The sequence below is a fragment of the Fusarium odoratissimum genome (assembly GCF_000260195.1).
Source record: "Fusarium odoratissimum NRRL 54006 unplaced genomic scaffold supercont1.19, whole genome shotgun sequence".
NCBI lineage: Eukaryota > Fungi > Ascomycota > Sordariomycetes > Hypocreales > Nectriaceae > Fusarium > Fusarium odoratissimum.
This window is the reverse complement of record NW_022158704.1, coordinates 599,219-611,925: the sequence shown is the minus strand read 5'-3', so window position 1 is coordinate 611,925 and position 12,707 is coordinate 599,219. Positions and strand designations below refer to the sequence as shown.

Below are 12,707 nucleotides of genomic sequence, written 5' to 3'. Positions count from 1 at the left end.
GATAATTAGTTAATTGATCATGATATCCGGTTCTTGGTGTTTTGGTCGGGGTGGCCGGTCTGTGGGGGTGGCCAGTCTTTGGGTGACGGACGTTAAGTAATATCGTGGGTCGAAAAAAAGCAATGAAAGGAAAGGAAAAGTCTATCAACAGCCAACAATCTTCATCGTCCGGACTAGACGCTCCAAGTCCAGGATCCTGTATTCTAGACGCGCCCTGGAATTTACTACTGAACTGACAAATTGGCTCACAGAAGCTTTTGTGGCTTTCTGCAGTCCAGTTTCAGTGGCCATCCAACGCCACTGAAGCCCTCGTGTCTAGCGCATCATCACTCATGGAACAAGGACGTGGAGAGACGGAGTCAGTAGGGATATATGCCTGTTAATTGTACCAATGCACCGGATCCCAATTCCGCCACTGCAGATTCATTCAACCACTAGCTTTAGTGTGCCCAGTATCTGTATGTACGACTCGGATCACCGCCTTCCACTAGCTTTTCTGAGGCCCCAGGGTTCTTCCCTTGTACCCGGCAAGCCTGGACCAGCATTGGATGCACAACTAACTCCTGCTGAGAATTGAATCTTGTTCTAGTGGACATTGATCACCAGGTTATAAACTACTGCATCCCTCGCATACAGGTCATTTCTCATGTTGTGTTGTGTTTCATATCGACTTCTACAGTTCCCGTTATCTGGGGTAACTTGATTTCACTCTCTTCATACGAACAAACCAACACCGGCGAGATCAAGTCACTCTCGTTCTATCGCCGCTATGGCGACCGAACATGGCTTCCTCGTCCCTCCCAACTTCAAGGAGGAGCCTCCTTCTGACGACGATATGAATTTTGCTTCGATTATCTGGGGTTTATCCCTGGGCGTCACCATCTTCAACTGCGGAAAAGCCATGCGTCAAACTCAAGCAGCAATCAGAAGGCGGAATCGATTAACTCTCTATATTATGTTTATTTGGCTCGAGGTCTGCTCCAGCACTGTTCTTGGAATAATGGTCTGGTTATACCTCCGTGGGATTATAAAACCGAGTTTCCAATATTACTTCTTTATCAGTACGTCACTCCCATTTTCCCACTTGTCACATACTGACTCTTTAGTCGTCTTTTGGTCGATACAGGTTCAATGTCTGATTCAAATTATCATCAACCGAGTCAGCCTGCTCATGGTTGTCCGTCGAAATGGAACCGTACTCAAGTGGACTTGCTTTGGAATCCTCTTGGCCATCAACATCAGCGTTTTCTGTGTTTGGATTCCTGCACGCCTTCAAATTAGTGAGAAGTACATACATGTCAACGAAATTTGGGACCGTATGGAAAAGGTCCTTTTCGCCATCATGGACGCAGCCCTTAACTTTTATTTTATTTGGGTTGTTAAGCAGCGTTTGGTGGCAAACGGTCTTCAAAAATACACCCGTTTGTACCATATGAATATGTTCCTCGTCGCAATCTCGATTGCCTTGGATGTAAGTTACGGTCCCTCAAACTCGGTTTGCCACCTTGCACTGACTTTATTCAAGATCCTCCTTATTGGAATGATGTCTTTACCAAACAGCTTCGTCTACGTCCAGTTTCACCCTCTTGTTTATCTCTGCAAACTTCACATCGAGATGAACATGGCAGACCTTATTGGCAAGGTTGTCCGAGCCGGCAACAACCAGGCAGATGGAACGCACGATTACAGCTCTCGCTCTCGAACTACTGTCAAAACTGGTACCCGACCTGCCGGAGCCAGTCGATTTGGAGGTGGTCTTACACGAACACATATCGAACTTGGCGAAGAAGATGAGATCGAACTCAAACATCGTGAGAACCTCGAAGGAATCAAGAAGACTGTCATTACAGAGGTCATTCGATCACCAAACAGCGAAGATGACGAAATCATGGAACATCACGAGAGAGCAGTCAGCGAGGCGAGCTCTACGAATGCTCGTCACGAGCCTTATAGTATTGAACATGCGAAATAAGCGATTTAACCAATGGATACTGGGAACTTAACATATACATGTATAATTAGAGAGATCTTCATCCTCTGTGTACCAACGATAGAATATAACGCAATTAATGGGATCTCGCAGATGCACCGTGAAAACTCTTCAAAGCTAATGATGTACGACTTGCTTATGACAGCGAGAAAGCAGGGTAAGTCCCTGTTGAAGGATTTCAGCTGGCCCCATACATCTGCAGGTCCCTTTGAGGATCTAATGCAGTCCCCGCAAAGCCCTGACCAGGATGGATGGACGAAGGGGATGCAACGCCACCAGATCAGGGTGTTTTCTGGGGTAACGAAGGCATCTTCCGCGTCTGGCGCTTGTAGCTGACGAGTTCCCATTGTCCGACTGTGACTGTGCAAGGATTAGTTTACATGGGGTTTGATACGAGTGCCAACTCATCCTCATTTTTGAAACTGCACGACTCATACCCCATCTCTCAACGTTGGCTACCAACAGCCTCACATACCAAAGACTTCATATTTCCCATCATATATCCTCTTCTCGGTCCCGAGTTTCTGTTGTCTGGCTCTTTCCGGAAATAAGGCTTCTTGGGAGAAACCGGATCTAAGCCTCTCGACTAATACCGCGCTTGCGTATCTTAGTTTCGCTTGCGGACGATGGGATGAACGATCCCTCAAAAAGGTATGGTCATGACGCTATCCAGAGATGGCATATACTAAGCTAGTTGGGATGATTAAAAGTTGGGGTAAAGTGAGTGATTGTAACAAGCAAATACTTTGCAGTCGACGATCTCGGTCTTGTCACCGTTCCCCGGACCCAAAATGTGAGAGCTCAGACATGAGGCAGTGGCTTCCTTTAGCAGACGCCACCGTCGTTAATAACGCCATACAGGGTCCCAGAACAACTTCACTTCCCGCAGGTTATTGGTCTCTTGCTGCCCAATGCTTCTGGATACCCCGTCAGATAATAGTACATACATATTACATTGCACAGCTCCTGTGATTCCGCAAAGGCCCCTTTATGTATCAAGTTTCCACACCCGTACATCAAACACACGAGTCACTCTCCGCGTGATAGTTTCCCCTGGTTCCATTGCCCAGCTACTCTCCATGTTATATAGCAGGAGAAAGTTTCAAAGTTTTGAGATCACACCAACTGCCTTGACAAAAACACTCAAAGTGACAAGATGAACTGCTCAAGGTTGATGGCCCTGGCCTCAACCTCGTCCAGATCCTTCCGATCAATACGCGCAAGCTCGATATGTGCTCGTATCTCAGCAACTTGTTTACCAATATCAACCAATGTCTTTCGATTCTTCGTGAACTGTTCAATCATCTCGGTGTGCATGTTTTGGATCTGCTTCGTCGTCTCTGTGTGCATCTTGCGCATTTCATCAGAAACACCCCGTTTCGATTCGGTTGTCACATTGGTAATGAGATCTTTCAACTCGAGGAACCGCTTGTTTGAAAGTGCAGTCTGGGCAGAGTAGTCCTCAGGAGAAGATTCGTCGCTAGCCAAGGATTCAATGTCTGCTTCGTACACAGCGCTAGGACTGGCGCGTAGCTTTGTGATATCGGGACCATAAGTAGATACATCTACTGGCGCATTACTGGACCTTGACTTCAGAAACTTGCTCTAAGAAGCACTGTGAGGTTCTCCAAGAACCATGCCTCGCATTTTCGACTCGACCTCCATCAAACGCCGGGCGGAAGACTTGTCAGGTTCAGTGGAGCGGAGCTGGTCCAGGTGAGGCCCGAATTTCGGGATTTGGGATACAGGATCGTCTAATAGGAAGTTAGTAACGAGAAAGCCATGCCCTGTAGTGCATGTCCCACCAAGGGTGTATTCCTCCTCTTTGAGGGACAAGTCGCTAGGGTTGATCTTATCATCTTCCTCAAGCATTTTCTTCTCAAAGCAAGGAGTCACAACCTTGAGCTCGAGTTTCCCGGCGGTGTGTTCCTCGGGAGCCATGCAGGCAGCGTTGGGAACAGGACCGGTGAAGGCACTGAGATCTATACCTGGATACTTTTCCATGAGAGCAAGTCTGAGAGCTGGAAGTTTCTGATCAGGGTATATGCATCGGAGGATAACCCAGAGTCCGAAGGTGATGTCGTGTTTGTAGAGTTTGTGTTTACTAGGGACCCTTCGGTTTGTATGGTTAGTTCGCACCTCAGGGAGGAGACGATAGATATGCATCTTGTCTTGAGGGCTCCATCCTGAGGCGAACATCTCGCAAACCTGTTTGAGTCGCCTGAGAGTCGCCTGGTCTTCGGGCTCTTGCGACAGCCAAAGCGAGGTCAAGTTTGGGAAAACCAAGTCTGCGACATTTTCGCGTGTTGACGAGGAAGCAGTCTCTTGTGCGCTCTGCTTTTCGACCTTGTGATGCAGTTAGTAGGGGTGTGTAGATGAGTAACTTGGGTATAGCTGTATTTATCGTACATGCTGGGTTGATTCCATCTTGCATGTGGACAGCGGCCAGTTGAGAGTTGGCGGAAGTTACAACACTTCAGAAATCAATCCAAATGCGAGAATTGTCCTCGTCAGAAGGCAAGATGATGGAGGAGGAGAAATCTAGAAACCAGTCTCGCATTCCTTTGTTTTTCTGTTGTAGTGACGCATCTATGTTTGCTATATTACCTCAAGTCGAAGTGGGCAGTGCTTGTCACTTGGCAAATGCTTTGCCACTACCTAGAGATCAAATAGATAGCCCGGTAATAAAAATTCATCGAACCCTAGATAGATAATTCTCTCATTGTCAGATCAAAAAAAGTTGACATGAATCTGACTGACAAAACCTAGTACTCACATCCTACACGTCAAAAAGACTCAGGTAAGTCATATAGGTAACTCGGTAGATTTCTAGATATCTACCTAGGTAAGCTATCCATGTAACTTAGGATTGAGGTCATAAGCTTGAGTTACTGCTTCTCCTAGGTGGTTTGGATACAAGAGATGCTCTTCTCATGAACTGCTAGAGCGTTGTTACCCAACATAGTAGCATCTGCTCTTCCCAGTTGATAGAAAGTCTATATGAACAGAATCCTCCTACCCATTGTGCCTCATGGGATCAAGATCAAAACAGCAACTGCGGTTCCCATATCTCAAGATTTGTCACGTTCTTCTCTCATTTCAAATCAAGACCATCCCTTAACATTCACAGGTCTATCTCTATTCTTCAATATAAACATCGTTCAACATGGCCCCACACCAAGAATCAGGAAAGCCCGACAAGTTTGGTCCTGTAATCTTTACAACAAGACTTGGCGCAGAGCATGGGAGAGTAACAAAGCCCTTGCATGGTGCACCGCTCTCAAGTCAGTACATTCAATTTGCAACTAGGTACCTAGGTATCCAATCTTAACCTCTAGAGCATCTAAAGACTCGACCATCATCACCGTCGCCACCCGGAGCCACGGAAGTGAAAGTCAAGGAGGAGATTGTCTCTCCTTCTGCCACCAACTTTCTGCCTTGGGGACCTACCCCTCGCACCACGAAGAGCTTGGGAGATTATCCTCGTCGTTCTGACCCCCAACCGTACACAGCAGCCTGGGCTCCACCCAATGCAAATCTGTCCCAGCCCTATCAGCCTTCGGCTGTACCTCTTCAAGCTCCTACGATGACATTTCCACCTCCGACAGTACCATATCAACCTCCGCCTGTGCCTTTTACATACTCAGCTGCACTAAATCGGTATCTCAACTCAAACGAAGTGTCTGGTGCCCAAAATAGCATATCACAGCGCCAGAACAATGATCAATTGAAACATATGCTGGAGAGGTATCAGGCTATAGCTCGCTCTATCAGATGGAACGCTGAGCAACTAGACCGCATGATTGCCTCATTATTAGGACCATTACCTTAAGCCTGAGCAGAAGTTTGCAGGGAAACCAGCGATGGGGAGAAACAGTTTCACCGCATGACATAGCTCATCTATAGCTTAAAAGGACCATTTATGATGTAGTGCTTCCCAAACTACTGCTGCTGATGTGAACAGAATAGATTTGAAACGTCTTGGAATTGATGAGTAGAATTTACCAGACGAATATGACTAGGTATCTTGGCATTCCAGTTTCCTTGAGTACCAGAACATCACCTCATCCTTCTCTCACCAACGTTGAGAATTGGCTAGCCCAACGACCTTGAAGCTGCACTTGCCCGGCTATTTTCCCTTTGTCGCTGCTGAAACTCCAAGATAGGTGAATACTGGCTACTAAAGCGGTTGTCTGAGGCTCGTGAAGTGCCAGCCAACACAGCCAACCTTTCCAGTTGCTGGCATGGCGAAATAACTCAAGCAAACGAAGGGAAACGGTCATGATCGATACGTGTGGCTATGGTCTTGTAACGAGATACGGCTACACAACCCGAAGATTATGAGTATTGCTATAGTGTCATAAACTTAAGAGGTTACGGCAAGGCTCAGATTCAATTCATTAGACACGCAGCAGGTATTACTTTTCATTTCCCTTAAATCTCAGAGTCTGGCTATTGAATAACGGATAGACTTTCACAGCCCCCTTCTTCTCTAGCAGTAACGTTTCCCCAGGCCCCCAAGTGTCTCCAATTCGAGCTTCCACCCCCATCACGGCAACCTTCTCCTAGCTTTCGGCCCGTCCACCGGTCAAGTCCGATTTTGACGATCTCGATACCCCTAGACCTTCTAGAAACGGTCTACCCCTCAACTCAAAAAGGTTCTCTCACAAGCGAAAATAGAACATTCTGGGTTTGAGGCGTAGAATGATCTGGCGGATATAACGTTTGGGGTAGAAAAAGATCGAAGTCATGTTACCCACTTGCCTTGTATGGAAGGAATTTGTTGCTCCGTGCATTATTCCCGGAGGTTAGTCCAGCGCTTGGCTAGGACCTGGGCTTGGCGCAGTTTTTTTCGTCTTCGGCTTGAAAATTTGCTAAACACCATCGTGAACGGATGAGGCCGTTGTCGGAGAAAGAGGTTCTCACTTTGACTCATCCATTTCACTAGTTCAGTATCGTGATACTCATGCGCCAAAAGTCTGCCAATATGGCTTCAACCTATCAATGTCTCTTGTGCAGCCTGATCTGGCAATTCCTTATCTCCCAAGCCTCGTTATCATTCCCCGGCATGGGAACTTATCTCTTGACCCCGGAATCCCCAGAGTTTGAGTCTCGGTAGAATGATCAGAGATAAGGCTAATGCTCTTCAAATCCGGGCAGCTCTGCAATTGGGCCATACACTTGCCTTATCTCTCAGACTGTTGGATGTCCTACATACATGTCTTGCATATAGTCTATTTGGATATGAGACCATTTCTGGGATACAGATGACAGACAATACATTGAACTACGAGACAGAGGTTGGTCACATGATCGAGCTCTGCTTCGCACGCTATAGAAACAACTACATGCTTGTTTTTGTATGTGCATCATCTATGTAGAACTTATCGATTGACCCAGGAGATGTCTGGCATACACGAATGCAAGTGATTGAATTGATTCAGGCCACCAGCAGCCATAAAAATATGTCATGTGGAATCTGGTTCGACGCTCAGGAAGGAGTGTCTTTCGGAGAACAAACCAACGTTATTCCCGGACAGGCAATGTCCAAGTGTAAGAGTTCGAGGGACCAGTGGCATCAGGACTGCATTGAAACCAGCTGGTGTGCATTGAAGTGAATTCCCATTGCTAAACTGGCATCACGGCTAAGGCTAAGCACCCTCTGTAACATCGCAAATGGAAAAGTCGTATGTGTTCTCATATCATCTTGTCGGCTAAGCTAGACATTGAAAAGTGAAGTATTGTTTATGACCAGTCTATTCGTGATGGCACGTTTCTCTTGAACGTCCCAAGAAACAGTCGATTGATGCACGGACGTGGCCGGTCGAAGATTTTAGGCACATGACGCACAGGCCCCTGACATCCAGAGAGGTCACTGTCGGCAGAGAAACAACCCTGGGTGTACGTGTAATTGCAAGGATACGGTTCAAACTTCAAGGTACCGTAAGCACTGTGTGAAAACAGAGGAGCCTCAAGCCCGCCAAATCGCTTGGCTTATTATGAGAAGGACAAGTGAGAGCACCTTACAAGGCAGACAAGCTTAAGCCAACTGTCTCGAGGCGTGGACATCACGGAGTTGTGTTCCGCATATTAAATTGTTGTCGGGTACTGTACCGACCGTCAGTAGCTACAGTATTTGCCGCCCAGCCGGCCGAGCTCAGACCAACGCCGAAAGACAAATTTTGGTACGTGACGATCGATCTGGAAGTAAGTTCATGCGAATTGAGCCTCATCGACTAATGGGCGTCGATCGCTCACCGTTACAGCTTTTGGTTGCAACCGTGCTGAAGCCAAGCTCAAGCTTTATTGCAATTATCTCGTCAAAACATCTGCCGTGGAGCCTAAGAGCCCAACTCGTTGTCTTTGTTGATGCCAGATGGGTCTTTGTTGAAGGCTATTGCATGTTTGTGACTCTGCTATCCCAGACCGCTTCGATTTATTGGTTTCAGGAGTCGTGATGTTAGGTACTGAACACTCCTTGCATTTTCGTTTGTCGGAATGAGACGCTTCACATCGGAACGCTGAGAGAACAAGACGGGCCGCCAGATCGCCGTGAAGTGGAAAGGTCCTTGTCAAGGGAGTTCCGAATCCACCTGAAGTCTCAACTCGTCTTGTGATGCTCCAGGCCCCATTGTAAAGGAGGATCCAATGGTATAATTATAGCGTAAATTTGCACCTTGTTCCAATGCGGCTCAAAACTGGCCCACGCGTTTGTCTGTGCAAATGAAGGAAAATTTTCTAGAGGCGTGTAATTAGTAAGATGGTCGTGCACAAAGCTTCTATCACGCAAATGTTTATTCCCAGCTGAGTTCAAGGGTCGCCGAGGAACAATCTTGGATAGTTTTCCATGATGCGATGGTCTATCGAAAATGGTGCAAGTAATGGCGAATATTTCTTGTTAACCGCGAAATTGTTTACACCTGAAAAATGCTACAAACCAGCCATTGAGAAACGAGGACCAGCAGCAAATTCTAGAAGCTGAGGCCGGAAAACACGTTGCGCTGGTTTGAGCCGTGATTGCACCATCGTGACGGCGCCCTTCCCGAGATGTCGACGTACCAAGGTCACTGACAGGGCTGAGGAGTGAACGCGCAAGGACTTCCCACGATGGGCACGGGCTGCGAATTGAATGTTGGCTTGTTGTTCAGGGGGGCTCCAACTTTTAGGTAATGGCTGAGGCACTGTATGGCTGGAGACCAATGCATGATCTTCAGGAACGGGCAATGCGTTATATGTTTGTACCCTGGCATAGAAGCGAGGCTCCTTGAATCGAATCAATTTTTAGTCAAGAGCCGCATCATCTGAGATGAGGCTCTCTTGCTTCGGTCTCGGCCGACGATTTTGGTGGTGTGCACAGTGGTACTTGGTGATCTCGTGTTAGTCAAGAACGTGGCATGAAGACGAGTTAACGAATCAACAGTGACCTCTTGCGTAAGTGAGAGAGCTTGAGTGTGTGTGGGACTTCAACTTGTGGCGATTTACAGTACCAAAATTGATGCCAAGCTGGTGTTGCTGCTCCACTTTCAACTACACGAGCTGACGAGGGCATCTAGAATCAATCCCTAGAGACTTCCGTGAGTGTTCGATTTTGGAGGCGGGGAGTCTTTTGGCGCTTCCTCGGGGTAGGGAGTAGCCGCGGCTAACAAGCGGGCGCCGGAAGCTTTGTTATGCGTCTATGCATCAGATTTCGGGAGTTGTTGATGAAGAATAGAGTTCAGGAAGACGAAATAAGATCCCCACCAACTCGGTTTACACAGCAATTGCATTGCTGTAATGTCGTTCCGTTTCATGTCTGAGTTTGACACGATATGATTAGGATCTCGATTTCGAGTATTTCAATATCGACACAGTGGGTGACGCAAGTTGCCTCAACATGATGAACTCAATGTGTATGCTGTCGATGTATCGAAATAGGTGTGTATAAACCGTGTATCAGACCAAGCAACATAGTTCAACCACGTGTATCGACCAAGACCAGTCAGTCACTGATGCTGATACAGTCGTTAATTACGGAACGTTTCTCACCGGGTAACGGTGACATCCAGCAAGGTGAATCCTACCCTGCAATGGTGAGAAAGACTCATTTTCAAGAACCCTGATGATGGGTCAAAATTGCTTCACGATGCCACAATAGGCGGTTTGACTGGGGGCGTGTGATCTGAATCTCCCCTAAGATACCAAGCCAATTGGGCGTCATGGTGGACAAGATCCAAGGAAATCCGTTTCTGATGCTTGACCCATCTCCAAAAAAAGCTTGGTCTCTTTTCCAGGTCGAAGTTTTGAATCAAGAAACGACAGCCCAAGTTGGTTTAGTTTTGGAGTCAAGGAGCAGATGGTCAGTTCTCTCAGAGATTTTCCCAGGATCTTGGGGTGTCGATGACACCGTTAAACCTGGAACTTCTTGGAAGCTGAACGGAAGGAATTTGCTTGATGGAAAGAATCCACATTAGGATACGTACCTGTCGCGTATAAGTTTTTCATTGGTCAAGTTCCAGCCGCGGTCACCTCTTGGCTTCTCTCACCTTAAGATACGGTCAGCGACGTCCACTTGACTGTAAGAAAAATCTTCATCTTGTGGAGACATTTCCCCACTGTGTCTCTGCCGTTTTTTTGCAGTAGGAATAGCCTTTCAAGGGATGGTCCACACCGTGCGCATTGGAACTTCATGATATAATAATTGCAGCGTCCAATACGTAAATCTTTGATCAGAGACAGCCGCATACCGTTTTTACTTAATGGATCGGACTTATTGTGGAACCAGCTCAAAAGAACTCCAAAATGTTCTCTTTTTCTCTCCTCTAGGCCTGGCTTTGTTCAGTGGGACCGGGACCGGAGATGGAAATCATCACACCTTGCTTTACCTGTAACTGACGAGAGTGACAACGAGGTTAGTGACTTTCATGGTTAATTGATGATGTCCACATGATTCATAATGCAAAAGTGAATGCATTTCTTTACCCCAATGCAGCTCCAATTTCATAGTCCACCGTTCAGAACATCTCCGAATTGTTCAGCCACATAGAGTTTTGATCAGATAAGTCCATCATGTATTATTGCTACTGTACCGATATCATCTACCGGTAGTTACGAAGCTTAAACTCTGAGTCGACTGAGGCTTGATCCCGTGCTGATCTCACTGAACTCTCAGACATAAGTTAAGTTGGCACTGCATTCTCGTATGTTAATTTGCCCATTGCCGCTCGTTTCCGTTGGCCGACATTCGGAGTTGGCCCTACCAGGCCTCTCAGCCTATAATTGCCCTTTCTGGGCAATACAACTCACAGGGATTGGATGATGTGTTTCGTTTGGTTCTCTTCTCTTCTCTTCTCTCTGCTAGCAGTGTTACCCACAGGGGTCCTTACTTGTAAACAGCACCTGATGTTCCTCTCGACAGGGCATTCGAGCGCATACACCGCTTATAATAAAGGCTTCAGAGGGTGTCATGTTTGCTGAAGTAGGCATCCACTTGAAATGTCCTGAAGAAGAAATCAACACATTAGTTTTGGAGTAGGAAAAAATATCCATTCCTGTTCCCGTCGGGTTCCATGACTCTATGGCGTATAATCTCCCCGAAGGCTTTCCGGAGAAGTTTTTAGTGAAGTCTAGCGCTGGAACTGGAAATTTACAGCGCTACGGCCACTAACCGCGTCGGACTGTTCGACAATCTTTCCATCAGTGCTGTTGCTTAGCTGCACGTGGCCGTGGTATACTGTGCCTGCCATTCCCGAGGTTGGGTAAATTTCCAGATTTCCGAGGATAGACCTCAACACCGAGGAAAGCACATCATCACGAAATAAGCATCAACGAATTCCATCGTACTTATTGATATGCGGCAATGGCGTAGTTTGGCATTGATAATCAACAAATTGCTTGTCTGGGAAATAGCATCTGACGAGACGTGGGCAGCCCAAGACTGGCTGGTGATGTGCTCTGCCGCGTCATGTGCCGCTGCATCGAATCATATTTTGCTGGGCTGATGCTGGTTTCTGATCCCTTTGAGGACCAGAAGGCACCACCAAGGTATTTTTATGGGGCATGCCCCAGTATTAATTGGCTGCTGATCAATGCGCCACAGCTACCAGCCTTAAGGTGGCAGAAGAGTAAGAGTTCGAGTTCTGATCTGCATATTGCAGTATCTAAGGTACCTTAATCTATACTGATTATATAGGTAAAAGGAGGTCCCCTTAATAGTAGGCTATTGATTGGTTAGAGGCTTTGTAAATACTTTTGTGGTGCCTTCTGGTCCTCAAAGGGATATTGCGGCTAGTCTTCTCGATCCTTTCCGTCAGTTGTTCCCGAGGAAAACTAACACTGACACTGCCTAGGTTAGTGAGATCAAATCATCAAAGGGTCCCCTTGATCAACCCTGTGCGCCCTGTGGCTTACCGGGCCGGTCTTCGGCCTGCTACGCCGATTCTCACTGAGAACTCATGAGACTAGTGTGCGTCTAGAAAAAACAGACTCACTCGGAGACATGGCCCGTCTGATCTTCAGTGCACAGTAAAGAGCCTGCGGGTGCTTTGCCGAGACAGATCAGGAGGACATGCATGGACAGAAGAAAACAATGGCTGGCTAGGCTGGGTTGCTGCATGAAGGTACACTTCGTTCAACTAACACAGTTCACTAACGTCCGTCACCCAAAGACTGGCCACCCCCACAGACCGGCCACCCCGACCAAAACACCAAGAACCGGATATCATGATCAATTAACTAATTA

At 47.0% G+C, this 12,707-nt stretch overlaps 3 protein-coding genes across 5 annotated transcripts in view; 2 read left to right on the top strand and 1 right to left on the bottom strand.

The window, feature by feature from the left end:
- FOIG_10834 (uncharacterized protein) overlaps positions 1 to 2,062 on the top strand; it is a 2,457-nt gene extending 395 nt beyond the window's left edge. For 2 of the 3 annotated variants that reach the window (XM_031211327.1, XM_031211328.1), the window contains exons 2-4: positions 252 to 1,061; positions 1,107 to 1,471; positions 1,526 to 2,062. In XM_031211327.1, the coding sequence (XP_031059260.1) occupies positions 770 to 1,061; positions 1,107 to 1,471; positions 1,526 to 1,972 (1,104 nt within the window). In that variant the 5' untranslated portion in view covers positions 252 to 769 and the 3' untranslated portion in view covers positions 1,973 to 2,062. Of the gene's footprint in view, positions 1 to 93; positions 1,062 to 1,106; positions 1,472 to 1,525 lie in introns of those variants that run through there. The other variant, XM_031211329.1, reaches the window with a different exon arrangement.
- A 1,071-nt stretch (positions 2,063 to 3,133) lies between these two features.
- FOIG_10833 (uncharacterized protein) lies at positions 3,134 to 4,417 on the bottom strand (the record flags this gene model as incomplete). The annotated part of the gene is made up of 4 exons (XM_031211326.1): positions 3,134 to 3,595; positions 3,650 to 3,744; positions 3,796 to 4,336; positions 4,400 to 4,417. 4 exons carry the CDS (start codon positions 4,415 to 4,417, stop codon positions 3,134 to 3,136), a joined length of 1,116 nt encoding a protein of 371 aa, XP_031059259.1.
- Positions 4,418 to 5,156: 739 nt separating this feature from the next.
- Positions 5,157 to 5,875, top strand: FOIG_10832 (uncharacterized protein; the record flags this gene model as incomplete). The annotated part of the gene is made up of 2 exons (XM_031211325.1): positions 5,157 to 5,274; positions 5,329 to 5,875. The coding sequence occupies 2 exons, from the start codon at positions 5,157 to 5,159 to the stop codon at positions 5,820 to 5,822; spliced, it is 612 nt and encodes a 203-aa protein (XP_031059258.1). The 3' UTR covers positions 5,823 to 5,875.
- Positions 5,876 to 12,707: the final 6,832 nt, after the last annotated feature.